Below are 24,141 nucleotides of genomic sequence, written 5' to 3' on the forward strand. Positions count from 1 at the left end.
TCTCTCTCTCTCTCTCTCTCTCTCTCTCTCTCTCTCTCTCTCTCTCTCTCTCTCTTTCACGGTGTCCTGCAGAGTTCTGTATAATCGTTGTAACATAAACGGCATCAGTGACGATCGCGCACGATCGAGCAACTCGTATCGACATAGTAATTAAACACGATTTCTAGGATAGCGTAACGTTTAACTGGACAAACCTATGAGTCACGGTGTTTAAGTATAGCGTTCTTTTAGATTTTATATATCGCGTGTGTGTGAAGAATATATGCAAAGAAGAGCGCGTGCGAGACAGCAAAAGTATGCGCGTGTAAATGCGTGTGAAGCGCACGCGTCACAGAATTTAGGTCCGACAGGTCAATAAATCGTATTTTCGAAATAAACTTTGTTTTATAAGGTTTTCTTTATTCTCTTGGTACTTCTCAATTCCTCTCCCTCTCTATCTCTCTCTTTCTCATTCCACAATATATGATTGTTCTCATTAACGTTATCAGAAATCAGTGCGATTCACATAGGCGGACTACGCATGCAATACATAAGTTGGTCCTTTTAGCTACATGAGTGCATACACACATCTTCATATAAATTATATGTATGAATTTTTTTTAATGTAAATTTAGCAGTATTAACACTAGAACTACTGGCCAGTCAAAATGACTGGTTTTAGATTTTTATTTAAAACTTACTCAAATTTATGATATTGCATTTCATAAATTTTTTATGACTTTTTTTGCAATATATAAAGAATTAAGTTTATCAATTTGTCTTTAAAAATTTTTAAAATGTAAAGCCATTAATTGAGCCATTAATTGAGCAAAGCCAATTTGAGTAATTTTTTAATGAAAAGTTACCACTAGTCATTTTGACTGCTTCAGTAGTTCTAGTATTAATAAAAGTAATGATATCTCGGGAAAGAAATTAGTAAAAACATAAGTTTATAAATTAACTTGTTAATTATACAATAAAAATATATATGACATTTATAAGATAGATTAAAAAGTTGTAGCTAAAAGGAACAAGAGTAAAATGATTTTGTGACTCATATTTATGCCGGTCCCGTCGTTGTCCATCGATGTATCTTCCTCAGCAACCTTCCTCTCGGTTTCCTGTGGAAGTAACCCAGCAGTCGTCCCACGTGGTCGTAGATATATGTACGAGAGCATTTTTTTCACTCGCGACGCGGAAAACACGCATAACACGCTCGTAAAATTGTAATTTTATTAAGTCCAAGATCTACACTTTTCTAAAGTTTACATTTGTAATCACTATCGAATTGTTTTAAAATATAACAGTATAAAAACTTGGTAAAACGCAAATAATACTTAATAAAAAACATTGTTTACACACACTTAAACAAAAAATATTTTTTATAACGATACGAGCGCCTCGGTTATTTTTAAATTGAAATTTATGTATGTCTTATAATTAGTAAAAATAAAAATCTACACCCGGTTCGCACTGATTTCACATAATCACCAAAACCTTAAAGTATAGGTACATACCGAGCGTTGGCAGCACTTTCTGCTGTAATATCACATTCTGTAACAAGAATAAAATTTTTTTCTTATTGTAAGAGAAAAAAATTGATTTGTAAACATCAATTGTATTATAATTGTCTAAGAAAATAAATTTAATAGTTTTAAAATAGTTTTCATATTCAAAAATCACACATCAACGATAAAATGGCCATAAAACATACCCTCGTGCCAGCATTTGATTGTCTGAACTGGTATTGTCTCGTTCGGTACTGCAAACATCTTCGTGAAAAAATTTGCATCTGGAATAACAAATATAAGAACATTATTAAAAAAGCAAGCTACAAATATATATATTTAAATATTTCTTAGCAAGTACTACTTACAGCTCCGTAATAATGTTGCACGATTGTCTGGAGATCTGATGCTGTTTGCTACAATCTTGTTTTCTTTGTTGCGGCGCTGGTCCTATTATTCTGTTTCGCGCGCAAAAACGCGAATCTATTTTGTTCAACGATTAGCCGTGCTAACAAGTAACGCGATGCTAATTATGTCCGAACGTCCGATACATTACGACACACACATACTACCGAATATTTGGCCGCGAGATGATAATAATCGCAAAAACTAACGAGACAAATCGAACGTACTTGTTTTCCGTGTCGCGCGCCGGCCATTTTGTGTCTCACGCGCGGCGCGATACTATTTCATTGTAAACTCGACGATTAACGTTACCAGCGGGTCGCGCGATGTTAATTACGTGTTATCGCGAACACCGGATACTATGCCAAACACGCGTATCACAGATATTTGAGCGCGAAACGATATTAATCGCAAGAAATGCCGGATTAATTTGCATGTATCTCTGTTACGCGTCGCGCGTCCGTCATGACTGCCCGCCAATTCCGAGTATATTGAAGTGCGCGGATTTCGATAATCGAAGTATCGAATCGACGACGCGGCAGAGCGCGCGTGCGCAGAGCACGGAACTAAACCAAATCAATCGGTAAGATAGTATTTTCACTCATCGCTTGAGTTGGTGCATGTAGTTTCATGCAGTTTCATGGCGCTCGTGCACGTAAAATGTGCTTGTAATCGCGTCTCTCAAGTAGCTGCGTCTAGCAGAACAAGTTTTGTGAACAATCGATCGTGATTGGTTCTTATTTTTGGAACCAACAAATCAACGTTGAGAATGTTGACAACTCAAAACACTGGCCGCGTTTAGTAATTGTCCTTTGACCGCAGTGTCAGATTTGAAATCTACACACCGTCAAGTCTCTAATGTCTCTAGTTCAGTCACTGTCACACTTGACAGTGTGTAGATTTGAAAAATAAAACTAAAGATTAAAATTTATAAAGCAATTGTCTATGCAGAATCGTCTAGAACAGAATTGTCTAGAATCTATTTATACGAAGAACGAAACGATATGACTTAATTGCTTGTATTGGTTTCTTCATATATCTATTTTATTTCTTTGTTTGTGATTTGTTCTTTAATACTTTTCTCTCTTATAGTGTATTGGACTACATCTTACGGTTATTGAGTCATAGCAGCACTGAACCTAATTTTCTTTTATAATGTTATCAGTGAAACAATAAGCGAAACAATCAACGAAATTGATTAATGATAACATTTGTATTAGTTATATGCTCGGTCGTGGTGATGATCAAAAGTTTAATTAGTGTTGTACGGCTAGTAGATAATCAATGATGCATCACAGGTTATAAAAAAAATGAAAGGTAAATTTCTTGCTTATTTCTAAGTTTTTATGTAAAAAGTGTTGATGAGGAAATATGTACATATAAATATATATATATATAAGTATTTGTTTTTACTCAAAATATATATTCATCATATTGTCAATTTAGATATAATCTAGATTTTATCCTCAGTACATAAAAATGTTGCATATAATTATTCTTTTACGATGTGCTGCAAAAATATGTAATATAATGCATATACATATATAAAAAATATAGGAATTATAAAATCAAATTAAATAACTGTTCAAATTTGTTAAATTCAGATTAACTGAAATGAAGTAAACGAAAAGAACTTCGAAAGAGAGCGCTACTACTACACTACTACTAAGGAATGTAATACTGGGAGACGTGACTGTCAAGAGTCGCGCGCGAGTCGAACATTACATATACATAACAGACACGAGTGGGACTGTATGGAATATTGTGGAATGTACGGTAACCCGTGTACGAGTGATCGTTAACAAAACGTGCAACCATCATTTTGTCAACACGATGATGCCATCCTATTTCTGATGAAACACATTGTAGGGCAACGATCGAAAAAATGTAAGTGAAGTTACATCAATAACAGCGTGTAATCGAACGTTGTAACACGAGCGATTTACGGGATTCACGCTGCTTCAATGATGCATAATGTTACGTCGAAGGGAAAGATATAGTGCATCTCTTTCTTGCTACTTCCATTTCGCTCACGCGTTCTCGCTCATTGTCATCGAGTGTTGCGTGTGATGAACCGACCTGATAACCTAACCTAACACCTGCTGTGAACATTAGGTATTAACTGTTCAACAATTCAGCTATTTTCAGACCGATGATTCGCTATCCTTTATTTATCTAGTATTCTATACACCGCGTACATTCGGAAACATTAAAAATTTTAGCGAGCTTTCAAATAAAGGATAACGAATCCGTATTATAATCATAATACTGTGTGATTTAGAAAGATTTAAAGATAAAAAGTTTGTAAAAAAACAAATAGCACGACGCATGCATCGTGCTCTGCGTCACATTATTTGCGCAATGTCATGCCACGTTTCAAAATCATCAAGCGTTGTCGCAGATTGATCGCAAACAATCGACAGCACGCGCAAAACGCTAAAAAAACATCAATGGAGTTCCTCTTTCATGTAACACTATGTTTCAAATAAGATCAATGTCGCGTAAGCGACTCGGCAATCTTGTTTGATTTTTAAAATTTTTATTTTGCATTTATATTTTTTATTAAGTTAGTAAATTTTTTAAAATTGTATTAATTTTTTTTAATTTTCAAATTAGTATTAATCATGTATGATCGAGAAATGACCAGAGAAAAGAGAATATTTTCTAGACACATGTACGTTTAGAAAATATTCGAACTTTGTTTTTTTCCCAGTTCACATGACATCATTTTTTTAAATTGGTCTTTTACTCGTTACTTTACCATGATAATTGTATCTAAAAAATCTTAGTCAAAAAAGAGGTCTCTGCACAGTCAGGAAATAGTTCTGTGGTGAAGTTCGCAAGGTGATGTGTAGGTAGCGACAAATTCGTTGCTGATCCTCGTGGCCGCCACGATTTGATTATTATTCACACTTCGAGCTTCGACATAATCCACCGTTCACCACGCGATTCTGTTGGGATCATCAGATTGTATACAAAGAGGTGCCGCTACAAAGAAGCATTATTTTTAGGACGTGCCACACGTTTCGCGTAAATAACATGTCCCACCCGCAAGCCTGACGCTGAGAGACACAAAATAAATATGGTTAGTCACCGACACGATTCTTATTCCGTCTCGTCTCGTTACGATGTTACTACTCTTTTTGAGGTGTCTCAGCTATTTTCATAAGATGATTTATTTGTAAAATAATCATTTGAGAGTTAGTCACTTTGTTAAATACAATTATGTGAAATACAAGATCATAAATATAGAATCAGATGTTAAATAACATGTGGAGAGAAGTGTTATAAAAGATATAAGAAAAATATATATAAAACTTAGATATGTATGTATTAAAAATTAATTAATCAAAAATAAAATAATGTTGAAAATTTTAATTAATTATTGACTTATTTAAGCAAATATATACAATGTCAATAATAATATGTTTGAATGCATTTTCAACTGTTGTATTGATAATCAAATAATAATTGATAAAGTTTATATGTGTGTATGTATTATGTTTGTACATAAGTATGTGTGTATATGTATATATGTTTTATATCAATATAATAACATATTTCAATATATTTTTGTGACTATATAGGCAAGCAGATTAAGAAAACTGACTACAGATGAAACCAATCTGACAGAAAAACGACATAGATCTAACACATACATAATGTTCTGCTGGGGCAGTGCTATTCATGGAGAATTGGGGTTAGGTGGTATCGAGGATGAGAATATATTCATGCCTCGAAAAGTGGATTTTATAGAAGCTGATAACATTGAACAAAGTAAACTTCTATATTTTTCTAAAAAATAAATTTATATACATGTAAAAATATTATTTATACATGTTATAAAATTATAAGCCAATATTTGTAGTTGCATGTGGAGAAAATTATACAGTAGCTATTACAAAGGATGGAAAAGTATATTCCTGTGGTAATAACGATTATGGACAACTTGGTCATGAAAAAGCAAGAAAAAGGTTACGTGAGTATAATAAAATTTTCAGTCAACTGTTATGTTAGATATCTGGTATTTCATGAAAAAATATCTTAGCAATGTTTACTAAAAGTTGTAAATTTTGTACATAGAGTTGATACCTGATTTAGAGGCATTTGTATTCAAAAAAATAGCTTGTGGTAACAGTCACACCTTGGCTGTGAATGAATGGGGACAACTTTTCGGTTGGGGTAATGATGAGTTGGGCCAATTAGGTAACATATATACTCTTGTACAATCTGTTATAATAAGATATATTATTTGCAAGTGTAATAAAGATAGTGCATATATTCTTACAGGATTAAACAACAATGAACAAACAAAACGCATACCACGCATGGTGAAAGCAATGGCTACAAGAGTGGTAGTACAGATTGCATGTGGTAAGGAGCATTCAATTGCTCTAACAAACGATGGAGAATTGTATGCGTGGGGTAGTAATAAAGAGGGACAACTAGGAATAAGTGAAGACATAAGCGTTGAAAGAAAACCCACGATAATTTCATCCTTAGCTGCTGTACCAATTGCATTTATTGCATGTGGAGGATATCACACCATAGTCATATCAAAATCAGGTAAATCTCTGGAAACATTATTTATACATAAGCAATTAGATACACTTATATAGTTCGACTCTACGCTAACACAGAGTTCTGTTTTTGTTGTTTCTTTGAACAGGATCTGTGTTTGCCTGGGGACGGAATGTCTTCGGACAATTAGGACTGAATGATACAAAACAGAGAAACTTGCCATGTAAATTGCGTACTTTGAAAAATGCAAAAGTGTGTTATGCCGCGTGTGGTGAAGAATTTACTGTATTTTTAACACTGGTAAATTTTATTATCAAATTGCATTGCATTTTTCTTGGGGTTGAAAAATTTTTGTTTTTACAAAAAGTAACTTTCTGTGGAAAACATTCTTTCAGGATGGAGGAGTATTTACTTGTGGTGCTGGAATGTATGGTCAATTAGGCCATGGGAACAACATGAATGAGATCTTACCGCGACAGATAATGGAACTAATGGGTAGCACAGTAACACAAGTGAGTTATCTTTGATAAAACTATAAGTTTTGTTTATACATTTATACTTTTGTATAAATTTATAAACATATTTACTTTCTATTTATGCAGATATCATGTGGTAAAAGGCATACTCTGGCCTTAGTCCCGTCTAGAGGTAAAATTTATGCCTGGGGTCTAGGAGGTGCTGGGCAATTGGGTAATCGCGCATCTCAGAGTGCTACAACGCCGCAAGTCGTTCTAGGACCATGGTCGTCTCGAAATGGATCATCCATGCTACTCGATTCATACTATATTCCTCAGAGTGACTGTGTCGTTAAACACATCTTCAGTGGTGGCGATCATTGCTTTGCAACTATTGTCCCAAGAAAAGTGTGTTTTTCTCATATTTTCACGCAGCTTTTTATTTGAGTTTTAAGTTTAAATTAGCTGTTGTTTTTTTCATTTTGTTTCTATATCGAGAAAGAATGAGGACTGAACGCGACGAAACATTTTATTTTGTTTTTTTCGTGGTAATATATGTATAAAAACAGTATTTCTGCTTAAATATCTGCAGGATAATATAGAACCAGATGACTGTAGAATATTAGGGTCAACTTCCCAAATTCTTACAGTGACACAGGAAAAGATAGCCGAATTTCATGAGTTCCCGGCAGGCGCAACGATTAGTCATGAAGTAATGACGTGAGTAAAAATATTATATTTTATAAAAACGATTGTTGTCTTCTCGTGAGTGAGATTGCAATTTTATTTAACGTTTTTAGATACATAGAAACTGTATTCAGAAGTCAAGCGTGCATAAATGCGTCTTGTTTACTTGCTAATGATACTCATTATGGATGCTCAAGTAAACATCATGGTGTCGACATTGACTACACGATAAAATTGTTTGGAAGTCTCTCTGAAGTGGACAATACCACAATTCAAGAACTGGTACATATAATATATAAGACAGATAATATATAAAATGTTGCTCGATTGTTTAATAGCAACATTGTTTATCTATGTTCTAGATTTTTGTATGTATAACTCAAAGTCTAATACCATCCTTTTCGGTATCTCCACCCGACGTGGAAGCCTTGAGAGTGTACTTAATTTTACCACTCTATCATGGTTTCGCAAAAGTTTCGAACTCTAGTTTGTTACAAATACCATTTGGCAAGGCCATGATGCGCCTGAAGTTGGAGGCTTCGAAAGTCATATGTACATGGTGGACTAGTACTCCGACGTACTATTACGAGAGATTGGTGAGGATTTACAAATCCATAGTGATGGACTTTGTGTCGCAAATCACGGACAAGGTAATGACACACGATTAATCGCATAGAAAATAAAATCTTGAGAGTACAATTTCTTTGAATCTCTTAAAAATCGTATACTATTACTTACAACTGATGTTACGAAGATACGAAATTTTATGAAAATAAATGATCTTGAAATTTTTTTTTTTCTATAGATAGCAATATTTTTTAAATTAGAACATGTTTTACAGAGAATTACGTGGAATGATAGTCTGCACAGTGCCCTGGAGCTGTTAAAAATATTATATAATCTAAATAAAGACAGGGATAATGAAACAGGCCTAATTGTGCCCTACGAGACTTTCTACTTGCGTGAATTACCAGAATACATAGATATCAACGACGATTATCTCAGATGGATATCGATCGAGGTACTTGCAAGTGATTTTCTGAAATCATTCCATAAGTATGGTATTAGAATTCTTTTTATCATTTTTCAGCCTCAGCGAAAATTATACTTTTGTGATTATTCTTTTCTCTTCGATGCCGAAACGAAGGCTACGTTGCTCGAAACCGATCAGTCTATACAGGTACAAAAAAAGAGAAACACGCAAATTAAACTTAGAACATTTAGATAGTATGCATTTCCACAATTATGTTTTATTTACTTTAGATGCAATCCGCGATGACTGAAGCAGCGTCACGGGCGGTCAGAGATATAGTGTTTGGTGTACCTAATCCGATCAACACTCAACAGTATAATCAATATGTAATCTTGAACGTGTCACGGGAGAACATAGTCACGGATACTTTGTCACAATTACAACAATACGATTCTAGCGAGTTGAAGAAACCACTTAGAGTAAGCATAAACTTTATATATATATATATATATATATATATATATATATATATCTTTCCAATGTTAAAAAAGGCGTAAGATTTTATATCGGAAGATTGTGATACTCTAAATATTATTTTTTTCTTATAAATTTTTTCAGGTTAAATTTTACGGTGAGGAAGCCGAAGATGTAGGTGGTGTAAAAAAGGAATTTTTCTTACTGCTCTTACGAGAGATTCTTGATCCGAAATACGGTATGTTTAAAGAATACGAAGAGACAAATACGATCTGGTTTAGCATAGACTCGCTCGAAGATCAAGTTATGTATTTTCTTATTGGAGTTCTCTGCGGTTTGGCTATTTATAACTTTACCATCATTGATTTACCGTTCCCGTTAGCCTTGTATAAAAAACTTTTGGGCGAACCAGTTGGACTGAATGATATAAAGGGTCTGTCACCGGTAATGGCTAAGTATGTCGTATTTTGTATATTTCTAATCATAACGTACATTCTGAAATATTGGTGCGCTTGAGTGAAGATATTAATATATGTGCGCATTAAAAATTGCAGTAGCCTACAAAGTATTCTCGATTACAATGGAGAAGACTTTGAGGAGGTATTTTGTTTAAACTTCGAAATCACCAGAGAAGCGTTCGGCGAACAAATAAGTGTCGAATTGTTACCTAACGGAAAGGAAATCTCTGTAACGTTAAAAAATAAGTGCGTATCAACACCGATAGTGATGACTAGGCAAAAAAGTGTGTCTGAAATGTTTTCTTATCCGCAGGCAACAGTATGTAAATCTTTATGTGAATTATATACTGAACACGTCGGTAGAGCCGCATTTTAGTTCATTTTCCAAAGGTTTTCACAAGGTGTGCGGTGGAAGAATTTTAAAACTCTTCCATAGTCACGAACTGATGTCACTGTTAATAGGAAATCAAAATTACGATTGGGAAGAATTAGAAAGAAATGCCAGCTATAAAGAGGGCTACACGAAAAACGATCCTACTATTGTACTCTTTTGGCAAGTCTTTCACGAGTTGTCGTTGGAAGACAAAAAAAAATTCTTACTTTTTTTGACAGGCAGTGACAGAATACCTATATGGGGTATGAAGGCTATCAAGGTAAGAACAGAGTATGGTTTCAACAACGTTGTAATGTGTAAAACAAATTAACTCGCTAATTACTCTTTGTATAGATAATAATACAACCAATGACGGATGAACGGTTTCTACCGGCGGCACACACGTGTTTCAATCTGCTTGATCTGCCGCGTTATCAAACAAAAGAAAGATTGAGATACAAACTTTTACAAGCTATCCAGCACAATCAAGGATTTTCGCTTGTGTGAAGGTGAAACATAAGAAGCCTTTTTAGCTAACAATTGTTAACTCCATTTGCATATTAAATTTGTCATATAAATTTGAAAATGAAATATTGGTCGAAATAATAAGTTCCTGATATCACAACTGCAATACCTTCATACAAATTTCATCCGCACGTATAAATCTATAGCTCAAACCAGAGTTGGCGCTAAGTTGCACTTTTGAGCCTATTTTAAAAGCGTGTTAATGCCTGCTATATTCTCGTCTCTTGTATGATATTAGCAATAAACCGTTTGTATAACTGAGATGGAGCGTCGCGCACTTACTCTGAAACATCCGGTTTCACCATTTCCGATTAATTTATAACCGTCAATGAAATTAATCAGCATTGAAATTGATTTAGTTATTTAACAAGGTTGTCATACACAGTTATGACAACCTTGTTAAATTGACAGTTGTCATACACAGTTGAAAATCGGAGATGATGAAACACACTGAAGAATAACAGTGATTCGTTAAAATGAAAGATAAGAAGAGAATGTAGCGGGTCGTGAACGGCCAAAAAATCGACCCAAAAGTTGGCTGTAACTTAAGCTTTTCGATATCTAGTCAATAAAAATGAACGCTATCATTTAATGCGCGCCTAAATCAGTAGTCAATCGCATAAAATAATGTATATATAGAAAGCATGAATAAACTGACAATATTAGAATCTGGCACACTGTAATATACAAAAAAATCAAAGAAACTGTGTAAGCACGAATTTGGGAAATATGTTACGTGATAAATAACACAGTTTCTGCAAAATTTAAACTTGAAAACTCGCTGACCTGTAGCTTATGATTTAATTCATAAACATGCCGAACGATTTATGATTACTCATTGTTTTTAAAATTTTCTGAAAAACAAAGTCTCAGAAAGTTTTGTAAAAATAGAAGTTTATAATATAATATTGCGATATAAATTAAACTTTCTGTATCAACACACATTTTATTTTTTATTATAATCTCAAATAGAAAATTTGATGTAGGCTTAATAAAATTTTGCTGCATTGTGAGGGTTATACAAAACAATTGCAATAATGTCCGGATAAATGTTTTCGATTTAAGACTGAGGCCGGATATTTGTAAGGGCATCAATATGTTTATTATATAATGAAGCTATGTATATAAAAGTGACAACGCAGTGTTATAATAACTGGATAAAATCGTATTTATACCGGATATTGCTGTATGAGCTTCGATTGATGTTAGAAAGGAATTGTATTACTCGCGCGCTAGCGAACTTGTTGCTCAATGAATTTTGAGCGTTAGGAAAAAACTACGAGAATTTAATTTACAATGCTTAGATGTATCTGAATGAAGAGAACAAGAAAGATGATATACTCAGGGAAAGTTATTTAAGCGATTAAACAAGAATTGTTTTAACGCGAAGATGTGTTTCGTAACTGTTTTCAAGAGTTTTATACAATATTTTCAGGCATGTTGTTGATTCCAGAATTATATTTTTAACCCCTTATCATAAACATATAAATGATAAAAGGACAAGCACCCAACTCCGGTTAACGTAACCAATCGATTGAGTCTAGTTTTTATGGTTTAATTTCGTTAAGTTAAAATCTCAACGGAGTAGATAAAACTACTGATCGCGATCATCTGGTCTGTAACTTTTCTACGCAAATGTCATGCATTACAAAATAGCTGCGCAACAATAACGGAATTATTGTTAATAGTTACAGAATGAGAGAGCAAGTCCATATTTTAAAATGAAAGAAATAAAATTAGCAACGTAACTCTGTTCTGTGAATGTGAAAGAACAACTCCAAAAAAACAATTAGTGCATTTGTTCTTAATGGACAAAATGTTTTTAGGTTTATTTTGTCGCGATATATTTGTTTTTTAAGAATACGACTTTAGATGATTTTAGATGTTTCGAGTTAAATATATATATATATATATATATATATATATATGTGTGTGTGTATATATATATATATTATACATAGATTCCAGCTATATTCTTTTGTAATGTTGAGATTTCATATACATAAACATGCAAACTATTTTGTAAATTGTTAATACTTATACATAGAGATGCCTCTTGTATTCTGAAGTCAAAGAAAAAATAATAAAAATTATTATCTATAAAATCAATGTTTCCTACATATAATAATGACTTTATTATAAATTTCACAAAAATTTATATATATCACATGTTGTAATTACCTGCACTGGCGTCTGTTGATATTCTTATGTAAATTGATAAGGAGATATTTATTTATTCACATATTAATATATTATATATTACATTTATTAAAAATTATTCGTCGGTTAGTTATAACGGACAGACCGTTGCCGAATCGCGTTACAAAAAATGCGTTGCGCTTCGGTATTTATATGTAGATAAATATACAATCAATTATGCATTCATATAATTCGATCGTTTATTTCGTATATTATATTCGCTGGTCGTTACTTTACCATATCGTGACTGTTTTCGCAAAAAAGAGAAGTACAATCTGCCACTATCACTCGAAATCTTTTAAGCACCTTTTTGTGATCTGTCACTCTTGATGATTTGTAATGGCAAGCGTTAGTTTTATAAATCTGTATTGTTCACGACATTTAATTCTATCACAATGAAAAAATACATTTTATCAGAAATTCCCAAACTTGGAGATACGTTAACACAAGCAAAAATGTAAATATATTTCTATTTTGTATTATTGTTTGTGTGTGCGTGTGTTGTGTATGTGTGTGTGTGATGTATGAACGCAGTGCTCACAAATAAGGACATTTCTGAACGACAATTGTCCAGATTGATAATAAACCGAATGCCATCTCAAATAAACTTTGGTAATTAATTTACGTTACCCTGAAAGATAAAAGGCAACCATTCAGTCTCTGAAATGTAAACGAGTTTGTTGAAATTCGAAATCTCTCTGAAAAACCTGAGAAGTGCATGAAGACAATACGCGAAAACAAGAAAAAAAAAAAAAAATTAAGACTTCTTTTCTGGACCACATTCTGTGAAAGTAGTAACACGATCTACAGACTTGTTTTCAATAAAAGAATTACGTGAGAAATTTTTTGCGGATAATTCTATTCATTGCAATAATATTAAAATTTTTATAAAATAATATCATGTGTACATCTTTCTCCATGTGCCTCTCCGATTCTTTGCAGATCTCGAGAAGTCTGCGCACAGCGTCCTGAGCATCTCGATGATTTCGATTTCTCTCGGCGAGAGACTCAGAGGCGGTACCTCGTGCATTTGTTCGCGAAATCGGAATATTCACTAATGGTGGTAAGCCGGGGTGAAATATTGAGTGCCTGGCGGAGCTCGATAGCCCGGATACGAGTTGTTTAAGGCGTGTTGCGCGAAGAAACCGCTGTAGTCCTTTTGCACTCGACGCGGCCTGAAAGCGGGACCTTTAGCGAGATCCATTCTGGCGCGATTTTCTGCCTCAACCTGGGCCTTTACGTTGGCCGGCGGCCACTTTAGATCACCTCGCATGTTGCCTGTCGCGGGAGCCTTGGTCGCTGCTGGTTGAGCTTGGTACACCGGTGCAGGTGTCTAGTGGTAGCGGGATATGAAGATAAAAATGAAGCACTGGATAAATTGCAATATTCAAACATTTCGAAGAATGTTATGTTATTTCTCCGTTGAGAAAATACCTCGTTGTATTATAATATTTTATGTTCGACTTATTCAATTTATTTTCTGCATTTCGTTTCGATTTATATATTTTGCTTGTTTTATTCCAAGTGTTAAATAACAAGATCGCGAGTCCAGAAGTGTGCGAAAGATTTCGGCATTTCGTGGAAATCGCGAAAACATTTAGAAGAGCAACATTTTTGTTAGTGACGCGGAAAACATTATTCTTTAAAGTCGGATTAGAAACGGCGAGATATTCTTAGACGTAAATTTCGGACAAGCGATGTAATCGATGCTTTGCCCGAATGACGAGGACGCCGTATATTTAACGGCTGATATGCTGCCAAAGGCACGACCAGCACGCGTGCAATACACTTCCGCACAAATATCATATTATATTATATCATATTGCTCTCCACAGTGCGTTACTTCTCTCTCTCTCTCTCATTCTCTCGAGATTTCTCGTATTTTCGTAAAATTTTCCTGCGGTATTATGCGCAAGGCTCGTAGGCGTGTGCGATATTGCTGCGTTATTCTTAGCAGAATTACATTCGTTTAGAAAACGTAATACAACATCGAACATAAACATGTCGACGCGTTTCGCTGCCGATAGTGAATCTTTAATGTTACATAAAAAAAGCGTCAAACACGTTTTCTAAAATATACATAAAAGAAGACACAAATTTGACAAATACACATTTGTTAAAAATAAAATTACTTGTCAGTGAATTTTACATTTCTCGAACTGCTGGATTCTCACCTGTGAAATAGGCGGCTCAGGACGCAGAACGATAGTGGAAGGTGGTGCTTCGAACGCCGCAGAAAGCGGTTGATTCGGTAGTCTCTGCGGTGCCCGGTCGTATGGATCCTGAGGGTGTTGCTGAAACGCAGAAGATTCTTTTAAAATTTTTTGCACTCGGGATCACGAGTCAGTCACACTCACGCAAAACTATCTTCACTACCATTAAAAAAAACGTTTTATCGCGCCAAAGTGTACACAACTGACATATATATATGTATATATGTATATATACGTAAATATTTTATAATTACTGACAATTGGTTGGTCGTAAACACGTATAAGGCACAAACTCCGTGTCCAGAATTGCAGGTAACACAATCCTTGCTGTGTCTCTGACCAAGAGTGAGTCCTCAAAGTCTTCCGCACTTGCGAGGGACCGTCGGTCACGTTCACATGCGAGCCATCACTTACCTGCCAAGACTGAACCTGTTGCTGCTGTTGCTTCTGTCTCGGAAATGGAGGCTGCTGTTGCAACAGCGGCGAGGTCGCCGGAGGTGTCACCGGCGCCCAGGATGTAGCAGCTGTCTGTTGTTGCTGGAAGTGCGAGGGCTGTCGCAGGAGCGTGCCGCTAGGACTAACCGGCGACGGGGACGACGGAACAGCGCTCTGTGTTGATGACCGTGCGACCGTCGAGGATGGTTGGGGTGATGGACCTGACGAGGAAGGGCTGCTCTGGAAGGAGCCGGGATCACCGTATCCACGGGTCTTATTGGAGGAAAATAGAGATAATTTTGTATAGAGACTCGAGCGAACGAACTATAGCCTGCTGCTCTCTCGCTGAAGAAGAGATAGATGATGGAACGAGAGAGTGATGATTTTTATATTTACGAGAATTCGCGAGACACAGTACGGAAAGACATGCGTAATCCCTTTTACCTCTCGACGATCACAATGGTGGATCTCGCGATTGCGTTCAAAAGCGATCGGATCATGTCGGATATGGGGAGAAATAAATAAACGTAAAAAACAAATACATAAAAAGAAACACGTAACGAACATCGTTGCACTCACAAGCATGGCAAGATGCAGGAGAAGCTATGTCGCACTAATTGGAGAGAGATAAATAATATTACGAAAAAAATGCATACAACACGTAGACATTCAAAAAAGTATCTGTGTGTGTGTGTTTTTGCAATGCAAAAGTGTCCTTTTGGATGTTCTTAAAACTATTACAATGAGTTTTACTTATATCGTTTGCTCAAATATTACAGTTGTTTCGTATTTCTTTATTCTCTTTTTGAATCAATAAGATTCTGATATTCCATGAAAAAGGCATCAAGTTATTTGCGCAACAATTGAGGTTGTTTTTCAATTTACTTATAAATTATTTTTTTTTAATTTACTTATGTATATTTTATAAGCTCAATAATTTATCTTGCCACTTGCTGCCTTTTTTCTTATCAGAGCGACGTAAGCATATGCTGTTGTTCTGATTATTCGTCGTCTTACCTTCGCCTGAACGGGAGCTTGCTCCACGTAATCGTAGTCTTGATCCTCTGGAGGTGGCGGCCAAGCTACTCGCTTAAGATCTGAGAAACGATAATAATAAAGATTTGTGAGAGTCTGTTGATGTGTTACTTGTTCTATTTTTCTTCACTACACAGTAATCATCGATGAACGCAACAATTTTACTGATTCGATTCATAGATTTTATCGTCTTGCTCAAAATAGTATTTAACGATGTACAATCTTAATGTAATTAATAAACATTACGCAGCTCTCTTTATGCCGAATTCAAGCGTGTCGCAACACAAACGGCCGAACGATTGCGACAAATATGCGGTCGCGCGTCGTTAATCACGAAATGCAAATTTGCTGGCAACTAATAAACACAATTCCGGATTCTACGCGTCACATACTGTTGCGAATCCACAGCGTGAGTTTCCACCGCGCTGCAATCCCGACGAGGAGGACACGACTCTGCCAAAACGGACACCCGCCAACTACTAAACGCTATGGCGGAGTCACCTGTACCTTTCATTATCGCGGAAACTAGCTGGCTACCGATTTTAGAGTCTTTCTGGTAACTGGCCAAAAAGTGGGGGTTGACATTGCGCTCGATCAAGAAGAAGAAACGGTCCGCGTCCCTGAAGAGGGCCAACGTCGCGTAAAGCGAATTACTTTTGACATATATTTCAGTGATTTTATCTGTATGCTATTAAATTTGAACGATAGAAACGTTTTAACACTATTATATGTGTTTCTTTTTATTTCTGAAAAAATTAGATTATTGTAGGTAATCTTTTTGTAGTTATCAGTAGAATTAACAGATAGAGTTTCTTCGTCTTTCGCTAATATTTATTGGCCCATTTTATGAAAATTAAAAATTTCTTTGTACTCTTTTGATTTTTAACAAAGAATTAATGCAGCGTATCCAACAAAGAAATTCTCGAGTATAAAGATCGGCATTCACGAACTGAAAGACTCATATGTTTCGCGCAAAATGGTGTTACTAATCTAGCGAAATTTCTTGAGCAGCGGCCAAAGCAATAATGCTTACGCGGTAAGAACAAGAGTATAGCTGGGTCATGCTAAATTGAACATGATACACCAGCGTCGGTTTTAGGAAATTGATACTGATGATCGATCATGAACCGTGAAACTGTTTGGGATATTTGCATTTGTGAATCATCGTGCTTTCTTACAATGTAGACACAACAATAGACCTCAGAACATTCATAATTCCAGATCCAATTTTTATTTATACCGCATTAATCTTTGTTATTTATCAAAATATAGACATTTGAAAAAAGATTGCGGCTTTAAGGCAATTCTAATTGCTCATTATTTCTGGCATACACAAAACTTGTTTTGAACTTACTAGGCTGACCACCGCGCTGTCTCGCTTCTTCTTCTTCAAGCATACGTAGAACTGCGCTGTTCTGCAGGTTCGCTGGCTTGGCCAACTGGGTGAAGTCGATTCTGAAAGAAGAAAATCACGTTCAAGCGCAATATATTACACGTTGACAACATACAGCAATATAAAACATGTTTTACAGTAAATGCAAAAACTGTAGAAACTTGTGTTTCTCGATCGATATTTCTATTTTTAAAAATTTTGGTAAACTTTAAAAAAATGCTTTTAATTCTTGTCTGTGCATCACCTCTTCGTGGCAATCATCATTGACAAGAAAAATGTCGACGCGACGAGGATACAAGAACCGGCGCGCGCTCGCGGCCAATCAAACGCGAAACTAAGTCAAGTACGAAGAGACGCGGGTTATAACACACAACCGTCGTCGGCTTCGCGCAGGCCGACAACGAGTCCGGCCTCCGTCGGCCGTTTATTTCTAACCGGTCGGTGATTCGACTCTCTGAAAATAACGTACCGCGTCTGTCAGTGACTGACGTTCGCGAGAAACGCAATCGACGCCGCGACAACGGCTGATTCACGCGGCGTCGTCGCGCGACTGACATCGCATCGGCTGATCACGCGGACACGTGGACTGCAGAAGGCTGATGCTCGATGATTGACGCAAGGTGGTCGTTGACTCTAAGGCTGTCTCGACAATATATTGGTTCCGTCAGTATATTCTTTCACTTATGAGTCAGTTTTAAGTAACGTAAAAAAATAATAAAAATCAGTCAGTAGAAAAAATGTAGAATTTTGCATAGCACAAGAAATAATTGAACTTACCCGACAGCACCGTTGGCCAACACTTGAGTCTGTTTATCCAGAGTTTCTTGTATCGCTTGTGGTGAATATAAATTGATAGGAGAATTGAACTGTTTGTTCACGAATCTTTTTTGGGTGGCCATGTTTGGTGTAATTAATCTTGTCTCCAATTACTGTAACATGTATATAAAAGACAAATGAGATAAATCAGAAAATGCTTGGAGAACAAAACGTAGAAAACGTAGGATGTGAAAAACAATATATTCCACGTCCGAATGCACTTAGATTTTTCCTCGTTAGTTTCTATCACTCGAAGTGATATTATACGATATTATGTGACATTATTTGTGCTTAAGCGTGCCGCAAGTGGCACGCGTGTCATTAATCTACCATCGCCGCGCTGTTTGCACGTGAATTCTGCCAAATACTCCGCTGTATCAGAGAAAATCTCTTGCAAATATATTTGTGTTTTATAAAACACAAACAGTTGCGCGTGTGCGAATAAAATTCCGAACGACAACAATAAATAATAGAGATAATTGTTTGTTTTGCCATCAGGTAACAACCAGCTGTGCAATGTTGTTCGATCGAAATAACGCCTATTTGCATTAACGCAATTTACAAAAAATTACAGTTATTAATCAGCAACAAGTCCACGTGATGAACAAATAATCCTTACTCGACGCGTGAGTCACACGCGTGCATCGCGTTCCAAATTGATCGCGCGGCGCCAAAGAGCGACCCTTTGGAGAGAAGTAGGTCACAAAGTTGTCATCGCGAAAATCGTTTAACGATTGTTTGCACAAATTCTGTGCGATTCTCTATAACTACAGCGAAGTATTATATATCTAGTAGTGATGCCAATAAATTCGCGCAGGAATAAGCAAATCGAATATTCGATCGGAACATCGGTTTATTGCGCAAAACATGTTATTTCAGTCGCATATGTCTGACTCCTCTGCAGACAAGACTGGAGACATCGATTCTTTTCGTGAGTTCACTGACATATGCTCTAGCCCTGAAATAACCAAAATGCATTTTCTGTTTATCGCGTCTTGCGCTTAACGCAAAAGATATCCCTCGCGTCACAAACGACACCTTTATCACTCCTCTCGTAATACATCTCTCCTTTGTGCGCTGTAGAAAAAATTAATGTCGCGAAAGCCCGAAAAAAAAAAGCAGAGACACTATCGAGGGCGAGAGTTTTTCGCGTAAATTTATCAGAGTTGTTGACGTGTTTGTCAAAACAAAAATATGCGTCTGCATCTCTCTCTCCACACTTGATACCCAGAATATAAATTCTCTGTATTTCAACAAGAAGCAAAATATATGTCATTGCGTATCTCTCTCTTTTGTGGAATTGCAGTGATCTAATTCTAATGCGTTTCTCTGGCAATCTCGAGCACGCGTTTTGCATTTTATTCATAACTTCGAGTATTTATATCGCTCTCTTTTCTTATATAAACAAAAGTCTGAGATAATGTATTTATATTTTTTATAAGCGTTTTTTCTCTCTGTTTAATTGTGTTTTCTCACATCTTTGAAGACACACAAACACAAGAAACCTGTTTAACTCATCGAACATCTCGGATTCTCTCTGACGCGTTGCTGTTGAGCAGCCATCAGTGGCCTACCGTGGTTATTTTTGCCTAGAAATTCCTCCGAATATATCTACATCGTCCGCAAAATCTCTACTTCTCCCTCCTCTTACCAGCTGTGGATCTTTGGAGCGCGCGCGCTTCTCCGGGTATTGAATTACATTACAGCTCGCGTCTCGTAAGAAAAATCGGTCGACATCAATAGCGCGAATGTATGTCAGTCTGATCATTTACATGCTTATCAGTAATCGCTACGATAACTGTCACTCGCGATAAACTTATTGATTAATTAATATAAAATAATATATATCTAAAACACATTGATATAAAAACTTGACTGCAAAGTGATTGATTTCATTGTTATATTCGATTTAATTTTGTTCGAGTCAAGGATAATAGGACGCGGTAATTTTCAATCGAAGATAAGGCTAAGACTGGTGTATTTTTCGGTAGACAATGATGTTCGCGGTCTCACCGGGATCTTGACCATCGCTCACATATACACCCGGTCAGATTTCTTTAATATCGATCGATTTGTCCAGTTACGTAATTATCCCCTGAATAACGATATAATCAACAAGTGGTAATACTCGCTATCAATCTATTATATGATTCGAAAAACTTTTCGACGGGAGAACACATCTCTTATCTAACAAAAAATTTAAAAATTTATAAAACTCATACGTGCGCATGTCTTTATCAAAAGTAATTAATTACAAACATATTCTAAAATCTAGTTTGATTTACAACATGTAATATTTATTTAATTCACTTATTATTTGTGAAATTATATATGCTATCGCAAACAATCGCAAGCTATCGCCCGATCAAAAACAGAAAAGGTGACGACTTTTCCGCATTGTGTGTTGTTTACAGACGTGACGCACACACGACGCCTATTTCTGGCTGATTATTTCAACGATACGGTGTAACGTTGCGTATAAGTGGACTTTTGGCAATCATGTGACAGATTTGTCGGCGATAGTCATAAGTGATACGAATAGACAGGGCAACGTGTCGAGAACATCCCATAAATTTTAATCAATACTTCACATCTACAACAAAATGTTCCTCCCGATGTTGGAACGTCTTATTTTTGACAGTTTTTTTTTTTTTAACAAATAACAATTATTTGTAACAATTTAAAAAAAATTAAATTCTTTTTTTAGTAACATAGAAACTCGGATTCATAAGAAAACAACAAATCAGTCTTAATAAAAAACAATAATAAATGTCACAAAAACTGCGCTTAAATAAGTACATATTTAGATCAAGGTTTTAAAAGATCTTTAACGATCGTGAATCATTCTGAATAATATATGCGCGCGAAGCCATTATTTTAATTATTCGATAATTTTTACTCTTTCAGTTACAATTAATTGCGACGACTTGGCCTAAAATCTCTTGACAATTAGACAGTTAAATGCTAAGACTGATAATCGAGTACCGCTCTACCAATTAAGTAGCCAACTGTACAAAGACCGCGCGTGATCGATCGATTTTTGACTTTATTTTCGAAGCGCTACTTACGCTCTATTCGTTTTGTTTTTTTGGTTTTTGTTTTTTAAACTTTATATATTTTCGATATTTCACACTCTTTCCTTGATCACCTGTGCTCGTGATCGTTTCTTCTTTTTTTTTACGAGTGTTTTCTCTCTTTTAGTCAAGTCTTCGATTTTCGCGAGTTTTTCCACATAACGCAACAAAGATGACGATAATAATAACGATGATAACGAGAACAATGCGCCGAGAACGCGACACCTACCTTCGCGTTAATATACGTGGAGTACGCGGGTTTCTCGGTTGGCGAAACACACTGGACTCGCGGAAAAGCGAAAGCACCGGAGAGCAGCAGAAGACACCCATCGTCAGGGAAACTCCCCTCCTTTACCCGGAACCGACGAATTCGTTCTGTGCCCTCTTGTCTCTTCCCTCGTTTGCGGTTATTTTCGAATTCTGAGATCTTCTCATTCTCTATCTCACTCTTTCTCTCTTTCTCTCTTTAGCGCTCGCGGTATTCGGCGGATTTCCTGGCAATCGCGGGAAAGCCTCGCGTCGCATTTTCCCGCACTTCCCTTCCGAAAGTCCAGTCGCGCTTCGTCACGATCCATATGAGCCCGAGCGGTATGAGAGCACGTCGACGATCGCGCAATTGAGGCGTTTTAATTTTAGTATAGAAACATCGTGTGACATGCCGCGTATATTCTTATCCATCTTTATTTCTTTTTCGCAAAACGTGCGCGACAATAAAATCGCGTGTAAACTGCGCGACGCACGTCGAATTTTATCGGCTTTTTTTTTTTTTTTTTTTTTTTTTTTTTTTTTTTTTTTTTTTTATTAAAGAACGAATGCGAAACACGTCAGATGCATTTGCATTAAATTTAATAACATTAGAATCGCTGATTTATCGACGTGCGTTTTAAATATTACATAGAAGACTTTCTCGCATATTGTTGAGGAACATAGGTATTGCTTTTTCGGTTATTCATGCATATTACTACACGTTTTTCGAAGTACATATTATAAAAGTTCGAAACTTGGCAGAAAAAAGTTAAGACGTAATCACGTATGAAGCACCAAGTACTTCACTATTTTCGCAAGTAATCAAAACTTAGATTACGTGTCAGTTCTCGTACTTTTACAATATATTACAACATATTGCAAACTTCAAAGCAGATTTCTCTGAATTACTATCACACATATGTCTTCTTTTCTTTTTCTTCCTATTTTCATCCACTCTTTTGTACTTAAAGAAATTTTATCTTATTTAAATAGTTTAACAATCAATAACTACAATGAGAGAGAAATACCATCGTTCATTTTAGGCAACTCGCATCGAAACAAAAAGACTGATTGTCTATTCACATTTGATAACTCCGACGAGTTGGGTTCATTGAATATCTAACATGTTCTTATTTCGTTGAAAATTTTGCGCCACGTAAAATTGAAGGCACGCCAGCGCTTGCTGCCGGTAAATCGTACGCCATGTAACTCATCTCGCTAATGCAAACGAAAATAAATCTAGCCGAAGTAGTTTGACGTCGTACTTTGCCTTGTTCCCACAGTTTCCATTTGTTCCGAAGAAAAACCATAGCGCGTCTTATATTGTTATGGTTGGTCGATGCTTTTACAAAGCGCCCATCAAATTGCAATAGTTACTGTAAACAATATTTAAGTTTTAGCAGAAAATCTATGGTTGAAACAATTCATATTTTATGAAGAACAAGCATGTTATCCCTAACTATAATTTCTCATATTATTAACAATTAATTTATTAATATTGTTAAGACTGTGTAATATCTATATTAAATCTCAATTTTTAAATAATGCTAAAGAAAGTTTTTAAAATAAAATTTTTATCCCAACTTTCTCTTAAAAAATAAGGTCTTAATTATATAAAATGAGTAAAATATACGAAGACAAATGTGTGATTTTCGTCATCTTATTTTTTGTGTCAGTTCTACAATCATATGAAAACTTTGTAATTAGTATATAAGGATTAAATAAGTGAAACTTGGCAAAAGCCACAAATTTCACAAATATAACTTGATTCAGATCTATATCAAAGCGATTACACTAGATCTTCCGCTTATCGGCGTGAAAATATTATCAGAGAGAGACGGTTGATGAAACTGAACGCAAGATCTGTCGATATATCTGCACATAAAGAACATGCAATTACAATGTATGAATTATTACCCGTCACACGTTTCACAGATAATATTTTCTACTTCTTTCCGTGAAGATCGGGAATAGTGAGATCGGACAATTTCGCTCATTTGTCGAGCCCCAATCTAAAAAACTACTGAAGAAACGTGCGCGGTTGCTTACCCTTCGTTTTCTCAGCAGACACATCCCAAAATCTTGAACAGCAAAAGGGAGAAGTCGGGCAGAGCTCGCATTTCCCGCCGTTGGGAAGAATGGAAAATCAATAATAGCAATCGCCCTTACCGACTCTTACGCGCGCGGAAATTACCTCTCTCATCTTGCGACGCAATTCGCGCAACCGCCATTTTCCTATGTTCGTTTCTTGCTTACGCTCGCGCGGCTTGTCATTGCCCTCCCTCTCGCACTTGGGCGCGCGGTCACTGCTTTCTCCATCGCGCAATGCTGCCATGTTCGTCGACGACAGCGCCACCGTTGTGGAGCGTGTT

The 24,141-nt window shown here is 36.0% G+C and overlaps 2 protein-coding genes across 6 annotated transcripts; one reads left to right on the top strand and one right to left on the bottom strand.

Annotated features, from left to right (window-relative positions):
* Positions 1 to 2,831: 2,831 nt before the first annotated feature.
* Positions 2,832 to 13,314, top strand: LOC109852024 (probable E3 ubiquitin-protein ligase HERC4). 2 transcript variants are annotated; one of them, XM_020422772.1, is made up of 20 exons: positions 2,832 to 2,911; positions 2,985 to 3,209; positions 3,497 to 3,779; positions 5,480 to 5,669; positions 5,761 to 5,871; positions 5,976 to 6,098; positions 6,183 to 6,458; positions 6,562 to 6,713; positions 6,809 to 6,925; positions 7,016 to 7,276; positions 7,461 to 7,588; positions 7,669 to 7,837; positions 7,918 to 8,205; positions 8,397 to 8,576; positions 8,646 to 8,735; positions 8,819 to 9,007; positions 9,147 to 9,457; positions 9,557 to 9,706; positions 9,774 to 10,113; positions 10,188 to 13,314. In XM_020422772.1, exons 4-20 carry the CDS (start codon positions 5,555 to 5,557, stop codon positions 10,338 to 10,340), a joined length of 3,153 nt encoding a protein of 1,050 aa, XP_020278361.1. In that variant the 5' UTR covers positions 2,832 to 2,911; positions 2,985 to 3,209; positions 3,497 to 3,779; positions 5,480 to 5,554; the 3' UTR covers positions 10,341 to 13,314. The 2 variants fall into 2 exon arrangements, with proteins under 2 accessions (XP_020278361.1, XP_020278360.1); XM_020422771.1 differs by lacking the exons at positions 2,832 to 2,911; positions 2,985 to 3,209; positions 3,497 to 3,779 and adding an exon at positions 4,733 to 4,977.
* Positions 12,607 to 24,009, bottom strand: LOC109852025 (potassium/sodium hyperpolarization-activated cyclic nucleotide-gated channel 1-like). 4 transcript variants are annotated; one of them, XM_020422776.1, is made up of 8 exons: positions 21,753 to 22,065; positions 18,411 to 18,562; positions 17,595 to 17,695; positions 16,223 to 16,302; positions 15,185 to 15,478; positions 14,732 to 14,851; positions 13,579 to 13,890; positions 12,607 to 13,188 (listed from the first exon to the last, which is right to left on the bottom strand). In XM_020422776.1, the coding sequence occupies exons 2-7, from the start codon at positions 18,530 to 18,532 to the stop codon at positions 13,612 to 13,614; spliced, it is 996 nt and encodes a 331-aa protein (XP_020278365.1). In that variant the 5' UTR covers positions 18,533 to 18,562; positions 21,753 to 22,065; the 3' UTR covers positions 12,607 to 13,188; positions 13,579 to 13,611. The 4 variants fall into 4 exon arrangements, with proteins under 4 accessions (XP_020278365.1, XP_020278363.1, XP_020278362.1 ...); XM_020422774.1 differs by lacking the exon at positions 21,753 to 22,065 and adding an exon at positions 23,819 to 24,009 and having other exon boundaries at positions 12,607 to 13,890; XM_020422773.1 differs by having other exon boundaries at positions 12,607 to 13,890; positions 21,753 to 22,062.
* Between the last annotated feature and the right edge of the window lie 132 nt (positions 24,010 to 24,141).

The sequence above is a fragment of the Pseudomyrmex gracilis genome, unplaced genomic scaffold, assembly GCF_002006095.1.
Source record: "Pseudomyrmex gracilis isolate BER0280 unplaced genomic scaffold, ASM200609v1 scaffold_23, whole genome shotgun sequence".
In the NCBI taxonomy this organism is placed as follows: Eukaryota; Metazoa; Arthropoda; class Insecta; order Hymenoptera; family Formicidae; genus Pseudomyrmex; species Pseudomyrmex gracilis.

Excerpts from the sequence above, each read along its gene's own strand:
- LOC109852024 (XM_020422771.1), top strand. Across the intron at positions 6,459-6,561 it reads CATAGTCATATCAAAATCAG|GATCTGTGTTTGCCTGGGGA; the intron begins GTAAATCTCTGG and ends TTCTTTGAACAG. Across the intron at positions 8,736-8,818 it reads AAACCGATCAGTCTATACAG|ATGCAATCCGCGATGACTGA; the intron begins GTACAAAAAAAG and ends TATTTACTTTAG.
- LOC109852025 (XM_020422774.1), bottom strand. The coding sequence starts at position 18,532 with ATGGCCACCCAAAAAAGATTCGTGAACAAACAGTTCAATTCTCCTATC. Across the intron at positions 17,696-18,410 it reads TTGGCCAACGGTGCTGTCGG|AATCGACTTCACCCAGTTGG; the intron begins GTAAGTTCAATT and ends TTCTTCTTTCAG. Across the intron at positions 16,303-17,594 it reads ACAGCGCGGTGGTCAGCCTA|ATCTTAAGCGAGTAGCTTGG; the intron begins GTAAGTTCAAAA and ends ATCGTTTCTCAG.